At 53.2% G+C, this 21,371-nt stretch overlaps 1 protein-coding gene across 1 annotated transcript in view; it reads left to right on the forward strand.

Moving 5' to 3' along the window:
• The window catches only part of LOC140108608 (ATP-binding cassette sub-family C member 8-like), a 112,974-nt gene that overhangs the window by 47,485 nt on the left and 44,118 nt on the right, over window positions 1-21,371 (forward strand). The window contains 9 exon segments of the mRNA XM_072131860.1: window positions 6,520-6,682; window positions 18,130-18,170; window positions 18,246-18,391; window positions 19,311-19,416; window positions 19,486-19,596; window positions 19,996-20,071; window positions 20,146-20,251; window positions 20,426-20,467; window positions 20,543-20,578. Coding sequence (XP_071987961.1) covers window positions 6,520-6,682; window positions 18,130-18,170; window positions 18,246-18,391; window positions 19,311-19,416; window positions 19,486-19,596; window positions 19,996-20,071; window positions 20,146-20,251; window positions 20,426-20,467; window positions 20,543-20,578 — 827 coding nt within the window.

Raw genomic sequence — 21,371 nt, forward strand, 5'->3', positions numbered from 1 at the left:
CATGGATACATCCTGCCTTGTATCAGCGGGTCAGGCTGGTGGTGGTGGTGTCATGGATCCATCCTGCCTTGTATCAGCGGGTCAGGCTGGTGGTGGTGGTGTCATGGATCCATCCTGCCTTGTATCAGCGGGTCAGGCTGGTGGTGGTGGTGTCATGGATCCATCCTGCCTTGTATCAGCGGGTCAGGCTGGTGGTGGTGGTGTCATGGATCCATCCTGCCTTGTATCAGCGGGTCAGGCTGGTGGTGGTGGTGTCATGGATCCATCCTGCCTTGTATCAGCGGCTCAGGCTGGTGGTGGTGGTGTCATGGATCCATCCTGCCTTGTATCAGCGGGTCAGGCTGGTGGTGGTGGTGTCATGGATCCATCCTGCCTTGTATCAGCGGGTCAGGCTGGTGGTGGTGGTGTCATGGATCCATCCTGCCTTGTATCAGCGGGTCAGGCTGGTGGTGGTGGTGTCATGGATCCATCCTGCCTTGTATCAGCGGCTCAGGCTGGTGGTGGTGGTGTCATGGATCCATCCTGCCTTGTATCAGCGGGTCAGGCTGGTGGTGCTGGTGTCATGGATCCATCCTGCCTTGTATCAGCGGGTCAGGCTGGTGGTGGTGGTGTCATGGATACATCCTGCCTTGTATCAGCGGGTCAGGCTGGTGGTGCTGGTGTCATGGATCCATCCTGCCTTGTATCAGCGGGTCAGGCTGGTGGTGGTGGTGTCATGGATCCATCCTGCCTTGTATCAGCGGCTCAGGCTGGTGGTGGTGGTGTCATGGATCCATCCTGCCTTGTATCAGCGGCTCAGGCTGGTGGTGCTGGTGTCATGGATCCATCCTGCCTTGTATCAGCAGCTCAGGCTGGTGGTGCTGGTGTCATGGATCCATCCTGCCTTGTATCAGCGGGTCAGGCTGGTGGTGGTGTCATGGATCCATCCTGCCTTGTATCAGCGGCTCAGGCTGGTGGTGGTGGGGTCATGGATCCATCCTGCCTTGTATCAGCGGCTCAGGCTGGTGGTGGTGGTGTCATGGATCCATCCTGCCTTGTATCAGCGGCTCAGGCTGGTGGTGGTGGTGTCATGGATCCATCCTGCCTTGTATCAGCGGGTCAGGCTGGTGGTGGTGTCATGGATCCATCCTGCCTTGTATCAGCGGCTCAGGCTGGTGGTGGTGGGGTCATGGATCCATCCTGCCTTGTATCAGCGGCTCAGGCTGGTGGTGCTGGTGTCATGGATCCATCCTGCCTTGTATCAGCGGCTCAGGCTGGTGGTGGTGGGGTCATGGATCCATCCTGCCTTGTATCAGAGGCTCAGGCTGGTGGTGGTGGTGTCATGGATCCATCCTGCCTTGTATCAGCGGCTCAGGCTGGTGGTGGTGGTGTCATGGATCCATCCTGCCTTGTATCAGCGGGTCAGGCTGGTGGTGGTGTCATGGATCCATCCTGCCTTGTATCAGCGGCTCAGGCTGGTGGTGGTGGGGTCATGGATCCATCCTGCCTTGTATCAGCGGCTCAGGCTGGTGGTGGTGGTGTCATGGATCCATCCTGCCTTGTATCAGCGGCTCAGGCTGGTGGTGGTGGTGTCATGGATCCATCCTGCCTTGTATCAGCGGCTCAGGCTGGTGGTGGTGGTGTCATGGATCCATCCTGCCTTGTATCAGCGGCTCAGGCTGGTGGTGCTGGTGTCATGGATCCATCCTGCCTTGTATCAGCGGCTCAGGCTGGTGGTGGTGGTGTCATGGATCCATCCTGCCTTGTATCAGCGGGTCAGGCTGGTGGTGGTGGTGTCATGGATCCATCCTGCCTTGTATCAGCGGCTCAGGCTGGTGGTGGTGGTGTCATGGATCCATCCTGCCTTGTATCAGCGGGTCAGGCTGGTGGTGGTGGTGTCATGGATCCATCCTGCCTTGTATCAGCGGGTCAGGCTGGTGGTGGTGGTGTCATGGATCCATCCTGCCTTGTATCAGCGGGTCAGGCTGGTGGTGGTGGTGTCATGGATCCATCCTGCCTTGTATCAGCGGGTCAGGCTGGTGGTGGTGTCATGGATCCATCCTGCCTTGTATCAGCGGGTCAGGCTGGTGGTGGTGGTGTCATGGATCCATCCTGCCTTGTATCAGCGGGTCAGGCTGGTGGTGGTGTCATGGATCCATCCTGCCTTGTATCAGCGGGTCAGGCTGGTGGTGGGGGTGTCATGGATCCATCCTGCCTTGTATCAGCGGGTCAGGCTGGTGGTGCTGGTGTCATGGATCCATCCTGCCTTGTATCAGCGGCTCAGGCTGGTGGTGCTGGTGTCATGGATCCATCCTGCCTTGTATCAGCGGCTCAGGCTGGTGGTGCTGGTGTCATGGATCCATCCTGCCTTGTATCAGCGGCTCAGGCTGGTGGTGGTGGGGTCATGGATCCATCCTGTCTTGTATCAGCGGCTCAGGCTGGTGTTGGTGGTGTCATGGATCCATCCTGCCTTGTATCAGTGGGTCAGGCTGGTGGTGGTGGTGTCATGGATCCATCCTGCCTTGTATCAGCGGGTCAGGCTGGCGGTGGTGTCATGGATCCATCCTGCCTTGTATCAGTGGGTCAGGCTGGTGGTGGTGTCATGGATCCATCCTGCCTTGTATCAGCGGCTCAGGCTGGTGGTGGTGGTGTCATGGATCCATCCTGCCTTGTATCAGCGGCTCAGGCTGGTGGTGCTGGTGTCATGGATCCATCCTGCCTTGTATCAGCGGGTCAGGCTGGTGGTGGTGGTGTCATGGATCCATCCTGCCTTGTATCAGCGGGTCAGGCTGGTGGTGGTGGTGTCATGGATCCATCCTGCCTTGTATCAGCGGGTCAGGCTGGTGGTGCTGGTGTCATGGATCCATCCTGCCTTGTATCAGCGGGTCAGGCTGGTGGTGGTGGTGTCATGGATCCATCCTGCCTTGTATCAGCGGCTCAGGCTGGTGGTGCTGGTGTCATGGATCCATCCTGCCTTGTATCAGCGGCTCAGGCTGGTGGTGGTGGTGTCATGGATCCATCCTGCCTTGTATCAGCGGGTCAGGCTGGTGGTGGTGGTGTCATGGATCCATCCTGCCTTGTATCAGCGGCTCAGGCTGGTGGTGGTGGTGTCATGGATCCATCCTGCCTTGTATCAGCGGGTCAGGCTGGTGGTGGTGGTGTCATGGATCCATCCTGCCTTGTATCAGCGGGTCAGGCTGGTGGTGGTGGTGTCATGGATCCATCCTGCCTTGTATCAGCGGGTCAGGCTGGTGGTGGTGGTGTCATGGATCCATCCTGCCTTGTATCAGCGGGTCAGGCTGGTGGTGGTGTCATGGATCCATCCTGCCTTGTATCAGCGGGTCAGGCTGGTGGTGGTGGTGTCATGGATCCATCCTGCCTTGTATCAGCGGGTCAGGCTGGTGGTGGTGTCATGGATCCATCCTGCCTTGTATCAGCGGCTCAGGCTGGTGGTGGTGGGGTCATGGATCCATCCTGCCTTGTATCAGCGGCTCAGGCTGGTGGTGGTGGTGTCATGGATCCATCCTGCCTTGTATCAGCGGCTCAGGCTGGTGGTGGTGGTGTCATGGATCCATCCTGCCTTGTATCAGCGGGTCAGGCTGGTGGTGGTGTCATGGATCCATCCTGCCTTGTATCAGCGGCTCAGGCTGGTGGTGGTGGGGTCATGGATCCATCCTGCCTTGTATCAGCGGCTCAGGCTGGTGGTGCTGGTGTCATGGATCCATCCTGCCTTGTATCAGCGGCTCAGGCTGGTGGTGGTGGGGTCATGGATCCATCCTGCCTTGTATCAGAGGCTCAGGCTGGTGGTGGTGGTGTCATGGATCCATCCTGCCTTGTATCAGCGGCTCAGGCTGGTGGTGGTGGTGTCATGGATCCATCCTGCCTTGTATCAGCGGCTCAGGCTGGTGGTGGTGGGGTCATGGATCCATCCTGCCTTGTATCAGCGGCTCAGGCTGGTGGTGGTGGTGTCATGGATCCATCCTGCCTTGTATCAGCGGCTCAGGCTGGTGGTGGTGGTGTCATGGATCCATCCTGCCTTGTATCAGCGGCTCAGGCTGGTGGTGGTGGTGTCATGGATCCATCCTGCCTTGTATCAGCGGCTCAGGCTGGTGGTGCTGGTGTCATGGATCCATCCTGCCTTGTATCAGCGGCTCAGGCTGGTGGTGGTGGTGTCATGGATCCATCCTGCCTTGTATCAGCGGGTCAGGCTGGTGGTGGTGGTGTCATGGATCCATCCTGCCTTGTATCAGCGGCTCAGGCTGGTGGTGGTGGTGTCATGGATCCATCCTGCCTTGTATCAGCGGGTCAGGCTGGTGGTGGTGGTGTCATGGATCCATCCTGCCTTGTATCAGCGGGTCAGGCTGGTGGTGGTGGTGTCATGGATCCATCCTGCCTTGTATCAGCGGGTCAGGCTGGTGGTGGTGGTGTCATGGATCCATCCTGCCTTGTATCAGCGGGTCAGGCTGGTGGTGGTGTCATGGATCCATCCTGCCTTGTATCAGCGGGTCAGGCTGGTGGTGGTGGTGTCATGGATCCATCCTGCCTTGTATCAGCGGGTCAGGCTGGTGGTGGTGTCATGGATCCATCCTGCCTTGTATCAGCGGGTCAGGCTGGTGGTGGGGGTGTCATGGATCCATCCTGCCTTGTATCAGCGGGTCAGGCTGGTGGTGCTGGTGTCATGGATCCATCCTGCCTTGTATCAGCGGCTCAGGCTGGTGGTGCTGGTGTCATGGATCCATCCTGCCTTGTATCAGCGGCTCAGGCTGGTGGTGCTGGTGTCATGGATCCATCCTGCCTTGTATCAGCGGCTCAGGCTGGTGGTGGTGGGGTCATGGATCCATCCTGTCTTGTATCAGCGGCTCAGGCTGGTGTTGGTGGTGTCATGGATCCATCCTGCCTTGTATCAGTGGGTCAGGCTGGTGGTGGTGGTGTCATGGATCCATCCTGCCTTGTATCAGCGGGTCAGGCTGGCGGTGGTGTCATGGATCCATCCTGCCTTGTATCAGTGGGTCAGGCTGGTGGTGGTGTCATGGATCCATCCTGCCTTGTATCAGCGGCTCAGGCTGGTGGTGGTGGTGTCATGGATCCATCCTGCCTTGTATCAGCGGCTCAGGCTGGTGGTGCTGGTGTCATGGATCCATCCTGCCTTGTATCAGCGGGTCAGGCTGGTGGTGGTGGTGTCATGGATCCATCCTGCCTTGTATCAGCGGGTCAGGCTGGTGGTGGTGGTGTCATGGATCCATCCTGCCTTGTATCAGCGGGTCAGGCTGGTGGTGCTGGTGTCATGGATCCATCCTGCCTTGTATCAGCGGGTCAGGCTGGTGGTGGTGGTGTCATGGATCCATCCTGCCTTGTATCAGCGGCTCAGGCTGGTGCTGGTGGTGTCATGGATCCATCCTGCCTTGTATCAGCGGGTCAGGCTGGTGGTGGTGGTGTCATGGATCCATCCTGCCTTGTATCAGCAGGTCAGGCTGGTGGTGGTGGTGTCATGGATCCATCCTGCCTTGTATCAGCGGGTCAGGCTGGTGGTGGTGGTGTCATGGATCCATCCTTCCTTGTATCAGCGGGTCAGGCTGGTGCTGGTGGTGTCATGGATCCATCCTGCCTTGTATCAGCGGGTCAGGCTGGTGGTGGTGTCATGGATCCATCCTGCCTTGTATAACGGGTCAGGCTGGTGGTGGTGGTGTCATGGTGTTGTTGCTGCCCATGTCCATCCCTTTATGAGCACAATGTGCCCTGTAACATCTGATGGCTACTTTCAGCAGGATAATGCGCCATGTCATAAAGCTGGAAGCATCTCAGACTGGTTTCTTGAACATGACAATGAGGTCACTGGACACAAATGGCCTCCACAGTCACCAGATCTCAATCCAATAGAGCATCTTTGGGATGTGGTGGAACGGGAGATTCGCATCATGGATGTGCAGCCGACAAATCTGTGGCAACTGTGTGATGCCATCATGTCACTATGGAGCAAAATCTCTGAGGAGCTTCCAGCACCTTGTTGTATCTATGCCACGAAGAATTGAGGCAGTTCTGAAGGCAAAAGGGGGTCCAACCCGTTACTAGCATGGTGGACCTAATAAAGTGGCCGCTGAGTGTATGTGTGCTATGTATTATATATGTGTTATATGTGTGCTATGTGTTATATGTGTGCTATGTGTTATATGTGTGCTGTGTATTATATATGTGTTATATGTGTATTATATATGTGTTATATGTGTGCTATGTGTTATATGTGTGCTGTGTGTTATATATGTGTTATATGTGTATTATATATGTGTTATATGTGTGCTATGTGTTATATGTGTGCTGTGTATTATATATGTGTTATATGTGTATTATATATGTGTTATATGTGTGCTATGTGCTGTGTGTGCGCACGTTGTGTACGTTCTTTGTGTGATTGCAGTGATTTCTGTCCTAGTCCCTACTCCCAGCGTTGTTGGCTCTATATGTATGATGCTCCCTATGTGACATGACACTATGGAGCCCGTTGTGGTGGTGTGGGCTCCGATGATGGATCTCTCCATCTTCCAGGAATATTCCAACGAGCGTCTGAAGAAAACCAATGAGATGCTGCGAGGGATCAAACTGCTGAAACTCTACTCCTGGGAGCACATCTTCCACAGCAGCGTAGAGGAGACGCGGCAGAAGGAGATGACCAGCCTGAAGGCCTTCGCCCTCTACACCTCTGTGTCAAGTGAGTCAAAGGGGACCCTTACCCATCCTCCCCCACAGAGTACCCTTACCCCTCCACTCACCTCAGAGGACCCTTACCCCTCCACTCACCTCAGAGGACCCTTACCCCTCCACTCACCTCAGAGGACCCTTACCCCTCCACTCACCTCAGAGGACCCTTACCCCTCCACTCACCTCAGAGGACCCTTACCCCTCCACTCACCTCAGAGGACTCTTACCCCTCCACTCACCTCAGAGGACCCTTACCCCTCCACTCACTTCAGAGGACCCTTACCCATCCTCCCCCACAGAGTACCCTTACCCCTCCACTCACCTCAGAGGACCCTTACCCCTCCACTCACCTCAGAGGACCCTTACCCCTCCACTCACCTCAGAGGACCCTTACCCCTCCACTCACCTCAGAGGACCCTTACCCCTCCACTCACCTCAGAGGACCCTTACCCCTCCACTCACCTCAGAGGACCCTTACCCCTCCACTCACCTCAGAGGACCCTTACCCCTCCACTCACCTCAGAGGACCCTTACCCCTCCACTCACTTCAGAGTACCCTTACCCTTCCACTTACCTCAGAGGACCCTTACCCTTCCACTTACCTCAGAGGACCCTTACCCATCCTCCCCCACAGAGTACCCTTACCCCTCCACTCACCTCTGAGGACCCTTACCCATCCACTCACCTCAGAGGACCCTTACCCCTCCACTCACCTCAGAGGACCCTTACCCCTCCACTCACCTCAGAGGACCCTTACCCATCCTCCCACACAGAGGACCCTTACCCCTCCACTCACCTCAGAGGACCCTTACCCATCCACTCACCTCAGAGGACCCTTACCCCTCCACTCACCTCAGAGGACTCTTACCCCTCCACTTACCTCAGAGGACCCTTACCCCTCCACTCACCTCAGAGGACCCTTACCCCTCCACTCACCTCAGAGGACCCTTACCCCTCCACTTACCTCAGAGGACCCTTACCCCTCCACTCACCTCAGAGGACCCTTACCCATCCACTCACCTCAATGGACCCTTACCCCTCCACTCACCTCAGAGGACCCTTACCCCTCCACTCACCTCAGAGGACCCTTACCCCTCCACTCACCTCAGAGCACCCTTACCCATCCTCCCACACAGAGGACCCTTACCCCTCCACTCACCTCAGAGGACCCTTACCCATCCACTCACCTCAGAGGACCCTTACCCCTCCACTCACCTCAGAGGACCCTTACCCATCCACTCACCTCAGAGGACCCTCACCCATCCACTCACCTCAGAGGACCCTTACCCCACCACTCACCTCAGAGGACCCTTACCCCTCCACTCACCTCAGAGGACCCTTACCCCTCCACTCACCTCAGAGGACCCTTACCCATCCTCCCACACAGAGGACCCTTACCCCTCCACTCACCTCAGAGGACCCTTACCCATCCTCCCACACAGAGGACCCTTACCCCTCCACCCACCTCAGAGGACCCTCACCCCTATACTCTTCTCGAGAGGCCGCTTACCCCCCCCCCCACCATGATCTTAATGTATTGGTGTTAATGGTGCCATCTAGCTGCTGCTCCTTTCCATGTGGGACAGGTGTGTGGGGGGGTCATATGTCCCTCCGCTCTATCTTTGTAATGACCTACTGCCGGGTAATGAGGCATGAAGTTCTCTCTGCCTCCTGTCCCTTTTCTCTTGTTTTTGTTCTCCTAAAGTCCTAATGATCCACAAAGAAGCATCTGGAGGAAACTCTGACCCAACAAAAAAGGGGGAGGAGGGGGATAACAGGTTTTATGTACGGAGGAATGGGACACAGGGATAACATATGTGGGGGAGGCAGAATCCTTGGTACATGACCCATCACCAGCCGCCATCTCTATGTACAGAGCCCATGGTACATAATCCATCACCGGCCGCCATCTATATGTACAGAGTCCATGGTACATGATCTATCACCAGCCTCCATCTATATGTACAGAGTCCATAGTACATGATCCATCACCAGCCTCCATCTATATGTACAGAGTCCATGGTACATGATCCATCACCAGCCGCCATCTATATATATACAGCGTCCACGGTACATGATCCATCAGCAGCCGCCATCTATATGTACAGAGTCCATGGTACATGATCTATCACCAGCCTCCATCTATATGTACAGAGTCCATGGTACATGATCCATCACCAGCCTCCATCTATATGTACAGAGTCCATGGTACATGATCTATCACCAGCCACCATCTATATGTACAGAGTCCATGGTACATGATCTATCACCAGCCTCCATCTATATGTACAGAGTCCATGGTACATGATCCATCACCAGCCTCCATCTATATGTACAGAGTCCATGGTACATGATCCATCACCAGCCTCCATCTATATGTACAGAGTCCATGGTACATGATCCATCACCAGCCGCCATCTATATATATACAGAGTCCACGGTACATGATCCATCAGCAGCCGCCATCTATATGTACAGAGTCCATGGTACATTATCCAGCACCAGCCGCCATCTATATGTACAGTGTCCATGGTACATGACCCATCACCGGCCGCCATCTATATGTACAGAGTCCATGGTACATGACCCATCACCAGCCGCCATCTCTATGTACAGAGTCCATGGTACATGATCTATCACCAGCCGCCATCTATATATATACAGAGCCCATGGTACATGATCCATCACCGGCCTCCATCTATATGTACAGAGTCCATGGTACATGATCCATCACCAGCCGCCATCTCTATGTACAGAGTCCATGGTACATGACCCATCACCAGCCGCCATCTCTATGTACAGAGTCCATGGTACATGATCTATTACCAGCCGCCATCTATATGTACAGAGTCCATGGTACATGATCCATCACCAGCCGCCATCTATATGTACAGAGTCCATAGTACATGATACATCACCAGCCGCCATCTAAATGTAGAGAGGCCATGGTACATGATCCATCACCAGCCGCCATCTATATGTACAGAGTCCATGGTACATGATCCATCACCAGCCGCCATCTATATGTACAGAGTCCATGGTACATGATCTATTACCAGCCGCCATCTACATGTACAGAGTCCATGGTACATGATCCATCACCGGCCACCATCTATATGTACAGAGTCCATGGTACATGATCCATCACCGGCCACCATCTATATGTACAGAGTCCATGGTACATGATCCATCACCGGCCACCATCTATATGTACCGAGTCCATGGTACATTATCCAGCACCAGCCGCCATCTATATGTACAGTGTCCATGGTACATGACCCATCACCGGCCGCCATCTATATGTACAGAGTCCATGGTACATGACCCATCACCGGCCGCCATCTCTATGTACAGAGTCCATGGTACATGATCCATCACCAGCCGCCATCTATATGTACAGAGTCCATGGTACATGATCTATTACCAGCCGCCATCTACATGTACAGAGTCCATGGTACATGATCCATCACCAGCCGCCATCTATATGGACAGAGTCCATGGTACATGATCTATCACCAGCCACCATCTATATGTACAGAGTCCATGGTACATGATCTATCACCAGCCTCCATCTATATGTACAGAGTCCATGGTACATTATCCAGCACCAGCCGCCATCTATATGTACAGTGTCCATGGTACATGACCCATCACCGGCCGCCATCTATATGTACAGAGTCCATGGTACATGACCCATCACCAGCCGCCATCTCTATGTACAGAGTCCATGGTACATGATCTATCACCAGCCGCCATCTATATATATACAGAGCCCATGGTACATGATCCATCACCGGCCTCCATCTATATGTACAGAGTCCATGGTACATGATCCATCACCAGCCGCCATCTCTATGTACAGAGTCCATGGTACATGACCCATCACCAGCCGCCATCTCTATGTACAGAGTCCATGGTACATGATCTATTACCAGCCGCCATCTATATGTACAGAGTCCATGGTACATGATCCATCACCAGCCGCCATCTATATGTACAGAGTCCATAGTACATGATACATCACCAGCCGCCATCTAAATGTAGAGAGGCCATGGTACATGATCCATCACCAGCCGCCATCTATATGTACAGAGTCCATGGTACATGATCCATCACCAGCCGCCATCTATATGTACAGAGTCCATGGTACATGATCTATTACCAGCCGCCATCTACATGTACAGAGTCCATGGTACATGATCCATCACCGGCCACCATCTATATGTACAGAGTCCATGGTACATGATCCATCACCGGCCACCATCTATATGTACAGAGTCCATGGTACATGATCCATCACCGGCCACCATCTATATGTACCGAATCCATGGTACATTATCCAGCACCAGCCGCCATCTATATGTACAGTGTCCATGGTACATGACCCATCACCGGCCGCCATCTATATGTACAGAGTCCATGGTACATGACCCATCACCGGCCGCCATCTCTATGTACAGAGTCCATGGTACATGATCCATCACCAGCCGCCATCTATATGTACAGAGTCCATGGTACATGATCTATTACCAGCCGCCATCTACATGTACAGAGTCCATGGTACATGATCCATCACCGGCCACCATCTATATGTACAGAGTCCATGGTACATGATCCATCACCAGCCGCCATCTATATGTACAGAGTCCATGGTACATGATCTATTACCAGCCGCCATCTACATGTACAGAGTCCATGGTACATGATCCATCACCGGCCACCATCTATATGTACAGAGTCCATGGTACATGATCCATCACCGGCCACCATCTATATGTACAGTGTCCATGGTACATTATCCAGCACCAGCCGCCATCTATATGTACAGTGTCCATGGTACATGATCCATCACCAGCCGCCATCTATATGTACAGAGTCCATAGTACATGATCCATCACCAGCCGCCATCTCTATGTACAGAGCCCATGGTGCATGATCCATCACCAGCCGCCATCTATATGTACAGAGTCCATGGTACATGATCCATCACCGGCCGCCATCTATATGTACAGAGTTCATGGTACATGATCCATCACCAGCTACCATCTATATGTACAGAGTCCATAGTACATGATACATCACCAGCCACCATCTATATGTACAGAGTCCATGGTACATGATCTATTACCAGCCGCCATCTATATGTACAGAGCCCATGGTACATTATCCATCACCAGCCGCCGTCTATATGTACAGTGTCCATGGTACATGATCCATCACCAGCCGCCATCTCTATGTACAGAGCCCATGGTACATGATCCATCACCAGCTGCCATTTATATGTACAGAGTCCATGGTACATGATCCATTACCAGCCGCCATCTATAGATACAGAGCCCATGGTACATGATCCATCACCAGCTGCCATTTATATGTACAGAGTCCATGGTACATGATCCATTATCAGCCGCCATCTATAGATACAGAGTCCATGGTACATGATCCATCACCAGCCACCATCTATATGTATAGAGTCCATGGTACATGATCCATCACCAGCCGCCATCTATATGTACAGAGTCCATGGTACATGATCTATTACCAGCCGCCATCTATATGTACAGAGTCCATGGTACATGATCCATCACCAGCCGCCATCTATATGTACAGAGCCCATGATACATGATACATCACCAGCCACCAACTATATGTACAGAGTCCATGGTACATGATCCATCACCAGCCGCCATCTATATGTACAGAGTCCATGGTACATGATCCATCACCAGCCACCAACTATATGTACAGAGTCCATGGTACATGATCCATCACCAGCCACCAACTATATGTACAGAGTCCATGGTACATGATCCATCACCAGCCGCCATCTCTATGTACAGAGTCCATGGTACATGATCTATTACCAGCCGCCATCTATATGTACAGAGTCCATGGTACATGATCCATCACCAGCCGCCATCTATATGTACAGAGTCCATGGTACATGATACATCAGCAGCCACCAACTATATGTACAGAGTCCATGGTACATGATCCATCACCAGCCACCATCTATATGTACAGAGTCCATAGTATATGATACATCACCAGCCAACATCTATATGTACAGAGTCCATGGTACATGATCTATTACCAGCCGCCATCTATATGTACAGAGTCCATGGTACATGATCTATTACCAGCCACCATCTATATGTACAGAGTCCATGGTACATGATCCATCACCAGCCGCCATCTATATGTACAGAGTCCATGGTACATGATCCATCACCAGCCGCCATCTATATGTACATAGTCCATGGTACATGATCCATCACCAGCCACCATCTATATGTACCGAGTCCATGGTACATGATACATCACCAGCCACCATCTATATGTACAGAGTTCATGGTACATGATCCATCACCAGCTACCATCTATATGTACAGAGTCCATAGTACATGATACATCACCAGCCACCATCTATATGTACAGAGTCCATGGTACATGATCTATTACCAGCCGCCATCTATATGTACAGAGTCCATGGTACATGATCCATCACCAGCCGCCATCTATATGTACAGAGTCCATGGTACATGATCCATCACCAGCCGCCATCTATATGTACATAGTCCATGGTACATGATCCATCACCAGCCACCATCTATATGTACCGAGTCCATGGTACATGATACATCACCAGCCACCATCTATATGTACAGAGTTCATGGTACATGATCCATCACCAGCTACCATCTATATGTACAGAGTCCATAGTACATGATACATCACCAGCCACCATCTATATGTACAGAGTCCATGGTACATGATCCATCACCAGCCGCCATCTATATGTACAGAGTCCATGGTACATGATCCATCACCGGCCACCATCTATATGTACAGAGTCCATGGTACATGATCCATCACCAGCCGCCATCTATATGTACAGAGTCCATGGTACATGATCCATCACCAGCCGCCATCTATATGTACAGAGTCCATGGTACATGATCTATCACCAGCCACCATCTATATGTACAGAGTCCTTGGTACATGATCTATTACCAGCCGCCATCTATATGTACAGAGTCCATGGTACATGATCCATCTCCACCCGTCATCTATATGTACAGAGTCCATGGTACATGATCCATCACCGGCCGCCATCTATAAGTACAGAGTCCATGGTACATGATCCATCACCGGCCGCCATCTATATGTACAGAGTCCATGGAGCATGATCCATCACCGGCCGCCATCTATATGTACAGAGTCCATGGTACATGATCCATCACCGGCCGCCATCTATATGTACAGAGTCCATGGTACATGATCCATCACCGGCCGCCATCTATATGTACAGAGTCCATGGTACATGATCCATCACCGGCCACCATCTATATGTACAGAGTCCATGGTACATGATACATCACCGGCCACCATCTATATGTACAGAGTCCATAGTACATGATACATCACCAGCCACCATCTATATGTACAGAGTCCATGGTACATGATACATCACCGGCCACCATCTATATGTACCGAGTCCATGGTACATGATCCATCACCAGCCGCCATCTATATGTACAGAGTCCATAGTACATGATCCATCACCAGCCGCCATCTATATGTACAGAGTCCATGGTACATGATCCATCACCGGCCGCCATCTATATGTACAGAGTCCATGGAGCATGATGCATCAGCAGCCGCCATATATATGTACAGAGTCCATGGTACATGATCCATCAGCAGCCGCCATCTATATGTACAGAGTCCATGGTACATGATTTATTACCAGCCGACATCTATATATATACAGAGTCCATGGTACATGATCCATCACCAGCCGCCATCTATATGTACAGAGTCCTTGGTGCAGTATCTGGATTATTGGAAGGGCTATAGTCCTTAGGAGCAGACTGGGTCCTATTCTCTCTGCGTCTCTTGAAGAGAGCTCATCCAATCATTTTCTAGACCAGGATTCTGACATCCTATGAAAAGATTGCTGACTAATTTCTCTTTGCTTGCTATAGTCTTACAAGCTGGTGTTCTTTTTGACCTCTGTATTTGGGATTGTTTTATCCTTTGCCTGTTTTCCTTTCAATTTTTGTATTGCATTTATCGTCTTTGTTCTGTTCCACTTGTTGTTGTCATGTTGACTAGTTAGCACCTGCCACTTCGGATAGGCTGTTAAAGGGTTTTATTCCTCTGGCCTTCTGTCATTGCCTGTCCTTCCAGTCTATCCAGGCTGTTTCCTATCTCTGCATAACACCAGAACTTCAAGTCTGTGCTTTTACATATCTTTTTCTGAACCTCATGCTGCGTCATAAATACTTCACTCCTCTGCTGACTCTTCCCCCAGCTCCTGACACCTTCTACACAGCAGGGAAGCTGCTAGCCCTACGTTCTCATACACACTACACTTCATGTAGTTGGTCCTACAAATTATTCCTTGGTGTATGTGATAAAAGCCTCAAGGCTACATAGTTGTCACGGGTGTCCCCACATCCCAGGCACTCCAGTCCCCAGCTTCCCTGCAGCTCCCCTCTGTACTGCACTACCTCTCCACGCTTCCGCTCCTGATCCAGCAGCCCAGTGCACGTTCCCTAACATCCTAGGGCGCTTGCGCCGGTGCTCAAAGATTTAAAGGGCCAGCACACCTCTAATTGGTGCTGGCCATTTCAGGAATTCTATAAAAGCCACTTCCTGCATTTTCCGCCGGATCTTTGTACTACATGCCTCAGAGAAAGCTTCTTTCGTTGCCTAGTGCCTGTCTGCTGATTTCCCGTGACCCCGGTTCCATTCCTGACTTTGACTCCGTGCTTTGTTCCTGACATTGATCCCATGCTGCCTGTCTCGACCTCTTGCCTGTCCACGACCACAATTCTGCCTCACGACTTTTTACCTCGCCTTGCCCTCCACAGGGCAAAGTCGCACCTTTGGAGCAACCTGGTGGTACCCTGCCCCAGATGTCCATTCCACTTTGCGGCGGGTGGCCGAAGAAGCATTTTCCAAACTTAAATCTGCCTTTGCTTCTGCTCCTGTGCTTACATGGCCGGACTCTGAGAAACCATTCCAACTTGAGGTGGATGCTTCCTCTGTAGGTGCTGGAGCTGTTCTCACCCAGAAAGGGCCCAAAGGCAGAACACTCAATTGTGGATTTTTCTCTAAATCCTTCTCTGCTGCCGAGAGGAATTACTCCATTAGAGATCGTGAACTTTTGGCTATTAAACTTGCCTTGGAAGAGTGGCGCTATCTTTTGGAGGGGGGTCGTCCTCCGGTCTGTATATATACGGACCACAAGAATCTCCTGTACCTCCAAACTTCTCAGCGCCACAACCCACTACAAGCTCACTGGTCCATTTTCTTTTCTTGCTTCAGTTTTCCAGATCCACTTCTGCCCTGCCTCGTGCCTCCAATGTTGTCGGGGAAGATCTGGCTCCTCGGTATGTTATCCCTCCTTAAAGACTGATTCTTGCTGCTCCAGTGGATCTGCGGCAGCTCCCTCCTGGCAAGACCTACGTCCGACCTGCTTTACGGGAAAAGATATTGACTTGGGGTCATTGCTCTCGAGTGGCTGGGCATTCTGGGGTGCAGCGCTCAGCCCTCATTTCTCGTTACTCTTGGTGGCCAGACCTGGTCAAAGATGTTCAAGAGTTTGTGGGTTCCTGCACCTCCTGTGCTCGTGACAGGCCATCTTTCCTAAAACCTGCTGGTCTCCTGTTGCCGTTACCCTGCTGCACGTGGCCATGGACTTTATTACGGATCTACCTCTGGAAATTCCGTCATCTGGGTTATAATTGACCGGTTCTCCAAGATTTTGTTTCGCTGCCAGGTCTGCCGTCAGCTCCTCGCCTGGCCAGTCTGTTCTTCCTCCATGTCTTCTGGCTACATGGACTCCCTCTGCACAGTTTCCAGATTTCCAGATTCTGGCATTCCCTCTGCTATCAACTGCAGGTCAAGCTGGACTTCTCCTCCGCATACGATCCTCAGACTAACGGGCAAGTTGAGAGAGTCAACCAAACTCTGGGCTGCCCCTTTCTTTATTGTCTTTGGGCGAATTCCACGCCCGCCTCTTCCTCTGTCGTTGCCCTCGGATGTCCCAGCGGTGGAAGAATTTGTGCAGGACCTCAAATCGATTTGGGAAGACACATCAGTCTCTGCTTCAGGCGTTGTTCCACACCAAGACCCAAGCTGATAAGAAGCGTGGGTCTCCTCCAGTTTTCTCTCCAGGTGAGAAGGTGTGGCTATTATCCAGATATGTCCGTCCGAAGATTCCCAGCTACAAGCTTGGTCCACGTTTTCTAGGGCCATTCAAGGTGATAAAGCGCATAAATCCTGTGGCTTAAAAACTCAGCTTTCCTCCCACTATGGGAATCCCAAACTCCTTCCACGTCTCTCTCATAAAGCCTGTCCTCTTGAACCTCTTCTCTCGGCAATCTCCTCCTCCGGCTCCTGAGGCTGACTCCACTGATGTCTTTGTGATAAAGGAGGTTCTGGACATGAAGACAGTGGGGCAGATTTACTTACCCGGTCCTGTCGCGATCCCGCGGTGCATTGTCTGACGAGGATTCGGGTCAGCCGCGATTCACTAAGATCGTGTGTCCGAGTTCCTGCATCCGTCGTTTCCGCGCCGAGGTCCGCCGGAGTTCACCTGCTTCTTCCCGGTGCTTGTAAGTGCGTGTCTTGTGACAAAATTCGAATTGTTGAATCCAGCGCGTCGCTGGAATCCGTCGGGTTGTCTGATGGCCCGCCCCCCAATTTCTGTCTTGTGCAAGCCAGCGCTGATGAGCCAAAATCCGATTGCGTGCACCAAAATCCCGGGGCAGTTCGACGCAAAACGGAAATTGATGGGAAACCCGACGAAAATGCGTCCGACGGACCCTTAGTAAATGTGCCCCAGTATCTTGGACCATGGCCTTCTGCAGAGGTTCTGCAGGGGGTGAGTTCTGTTACAGGTGTCCCCGCGACCCACATCCTGGATTGCAGGTACACCCGTGTCTCGCTACGGTCCCCAGTTCCCCTTCGGCTCCCAGCTCCCTCCATACTGCCTTTCCTCTCCACGCTCCCGCTCTGGATCTGCTTGTTTTAGCTTTTCTTTTGTGTTGGGCCGTATAGAAAGTCTCTATAACTCCCCTTGTTGTGGGGGTTTCTATGTATTATATGGGGACTCAAGGTGTCGTTGGGGGGGTCTAAATCTTTCCTTCTTTCTATGTGTAATAAAAATTCCTTTCTGACAAAGCTACAAAGAAACTTAAATTATTTACTGCACCAGACGGCGGAGCAGAGAAATGTTCTCTATGACTTTACCTTCAGTCATTGACCCAATCCATTTGCAGCTTTGTCAGTCCTGATGGAGATGGGAGACCCTGCCCCTAACTCCTGCAATGCCTCGCGTTCTTCATGTGTGAACAGTCTGTGTGCTGCCGCTCCGCTCATCGCGTCTATGTGGAGGACACGCATGTTGCATGTGATGACCCCTTTGCTTTCCTCTCGTTGCAGTATTTATGAATGCCGCCATCCCCATCGCTGCTGTACTGATAGTAAGTGCCTCATTCTGTCTTCGTCCCAGTGCAGCCCCTTCTCTCGTTGACCCTGTTCTTTCTCCCATCCTTCAGACATTCGTGGTCCACATCCATCTCTTGAGCCGTGACGACTTCTCCCCTGCCGTGGCCTTCGCTTCGCTCTCGCTCTTTCACATTCTGGTGACGCCGCTGTTTCTACTCTCCAGCGTGGTGCGCTCTACAGTGAAGGCACTGGTCAGGTATGTAATGAGGGTGGAGCATAGAAGAGGGAGGGGTCTTGTAAACAATGGGGGCAGGTCTAACACTGACCATTGAGGGGGGACAGATCAGAGCAGGGGTGTAACAACAGGAGTAGCAGCCACTGTGTGGCCCGCAGTGTCAGGGGGCTCGGACTAGCTGCACTGGAGATAGGAGAATGAGCCTGATGGTAAATCTCCCCCAGTGTGTATATTATTGTCACGGGTGCCCTTGCAACCCACGTGCGGGGTTACAGGCGCACCAGGGTGCCTCCCTGTTCCCCCTTGAGCTCAGCAGCTACACTTACCTCGCCACGCTCCAGCAACGGTCTCCTCGCTTCGGCGCGCGCGTTCCTGTCTCCTAGTAAGCGCACGCACCGGCCGTCTAAGATTTAAAGGGCCAGCGCACCAAAGATTGGTGCTGGCTGACCGCCTTCCCAGTGATATCTTGGTGAAAGCTTGTCCCTGTATGCTCCCTGCCTGTATTGAGATTGCCTGTTGTGACTCGGTTCTGTTCTTGACTTCCCTCCTCTGCTGCCTGCCTTGACCTTTTGCCTTGCTCCTGACTCCAATCCTGTGCCGCCTGTCCTGACCTCCTGCCTGTCCACGACCTCGATTCTGCTCTCCGACTTTGTACTTTGTCTCGGCCACCACTGTGGACAAAGTCATGCCTGTGGAGCGACCTGGTGGTACCACGCCGCAACAAGTCCAACCCGCTTTACGGCGGACTCCGGTGAAGACCGGGTGCCACTTACACTCCGCTCCCAGGTGTCGGCTTACGTCTGGAGCCTGACACTTATGTGTATATGCTCTAATATATATATATAAGTACATAAAGGTGGGGGGAAGGGGGGCCCGTGAATGACTCTGCTATGGGGCCCAGCCTTTCCTTGTCTATCTGCTCTCTCTCATGTTCCTGCAGCGTCCAGAAGCTGAGCGAGTTCTTCTCCAGTGAGGAGATCGGGGAGGAGATGGACAAGTGTCTGCTGTCACATACGATGGGGAGTCAGAACAAGTATCAGGCGCTGGTGAGTCCCGGCATTAGTGGATCCATCACATGACCAACCACATTAACATCACCGTGCCTCCTCCCACAGCCCCTCAAGGTGGTCAACCGGAAGCGGCCCCTCCGAGACGACTGGAGCAGCTTCAACATCCCACAACGACGGACAGAGAGCAACCCCGAAGAGGAGGCCTTCTGTATAAAGGTGGAGACCCCGGAAATAAACAGGGAGTGGGAGATAAATAGGGGGGGGGGGTATTCTGTATCCACAGCCGGGGGGAGCGGGGGTATTCTGTATTCATAGTCGGGAGGGGTGGGGGGTTTTCTGTATCCACAGCTGGGGGGAGGGGGGGAAGGTATTCTGTATCCACAGCCGGGGGGAGGGGGGAGGTATTCTGTATCCACAGCTGGGGGGAGCGGGGGTATTCTGTATTCATAGTCGGGGGGGGGGGGGTATTCTGTATCCACAGCTGGGGGGAGGGGGGGAAGGTATTCTGTATCCACAGGCGGGGGGAGGGGGGAGGTATTCTGTATCCACAGCCCGGGGGAGGGGGGTATCCTGATCTTGTTGTCTCCTCATAGACAGTCCCTGGTTCCTCCGCAGGTCAGCAGCGGGTTCTTCACATGGACCCCGGACGGCGCTCCAGCTCTATCAAACATCGACATCCGTATTCCTCGAGGTGATCCATGCTCCTCCTTTGTGGGGTCTCCATGTTATTATCCTGGTGTCATCACCTATGACCTCTCTCCGCAGGTCAGCTGACCATGATCGTGGGGCAGGTGGGCTGCGGGAAGTCCTCGCTCTTGTTGGCCGCGCTGGGTGAGATGCACAGGATCTCGGGAGACATCTGCTGGAACAGGTGGGTGCTCTGCGGTCATGGACACGTGTCCTCTTATCTGCGCTGGGCTCGGCCTCGTCTCGTAGATACTGAGGTGATAAAGTTAATGTCCCGTGCTCCGTGCCTCGGATGTGTTTGCTCTGCAGCTGATTGCGGTCATTTACAGCGACTAATGAGCGGTGATTTATCCTGCAGTGGCGGTGGAGGTGCTGACAGCGAGGGGACAGAGGACATGAGGTGAGAGACGGGTGGGGGGTGCGAGGTGGGGGTCTCACCTGTCTGGACCTTCCTCCATCTTGTCTTGTTTTACAGCATTGAGCGGGATGCGGCCCTGGACCTGGAGATCAGGTGATTGTCATGTGACCTCGTCATTCCCCATCCCCCACATCTCTCCATGATGTCAGCACACTCGGGGTTAAACCGTCGACGTCCCCCGGAGTGTAACTTCCCCCCGTAGAGCGGGGAATGTAACGTCCCCCCGGGGTGCGGGGAATGTAACGTCCCCCTGGGGGCTGGGGAATGTAACGTCCCCCCGGGGTGCGGGGAATGTAACGCCCCCCCCGTAGAGCGGGGAATGTAACGCCCCCCTGTAGAGCGGGGAATGTAACGCCCCCCTGTAGAGCGGGGAATGTAACGCCCCCCCTGTAGAGCGGGGAATGTAACGTCCCCCCGGGGTGCGGGGAGTGTAACGTCCCCCTGTAGAGCGGGGAATGTAACGTCCCCCCGGGGTGCGGGGAATGTAACGCCCCCCCGGGGTGCGGGGAGTGTAACGTCCCCCCGAGGTGCGGGGAATGTAACGTCCCCCCGGGGTGCGGGAATGTAACGCCCCCCTGTAGAGCGGGGAATGTAACGTCCCCCCGAGGTGCGGGGAATGTAACGTCCCCCCGGGGTGCGGGGAATGTAACGTCCCCCTGGGGGCTGGGGAATGTAATGTCCCCCCGGGGTGCGGGGAATGTAACGTCCCCCTGGGGGCTGGGAAATGTAATGTCCCCCTGGAGAGTGGGGAATGTAATGTCCCCCCGGGGTGCGGGGAATGTAACGTCCCCCTGGGGGCTGGGGAATGTAATGTCCCCCCGGGGTGCGGGGAATGTAACGTCCCCCTGGGGGCTGGGGAATGTAATGTCCCCCCATGGTGCGGGGA

The sequence above is a fragment of the Engystomops pustulosus genome, unplaced genomic scaffold, assembly GCF_040894005.1.
Source record: "Engystomops pustulosus unplaced genomic scaffold, aEngPut4.maternal MAT_SCAFFOLD_156, whole genome shotgun sequence".
Classification (NCBI taxonomy): Eukaryota; Metazoa; Chordata; class Amphibia; order Anura; family Leptodactylidae; genus Engystomops; species Engystomops pustulosus.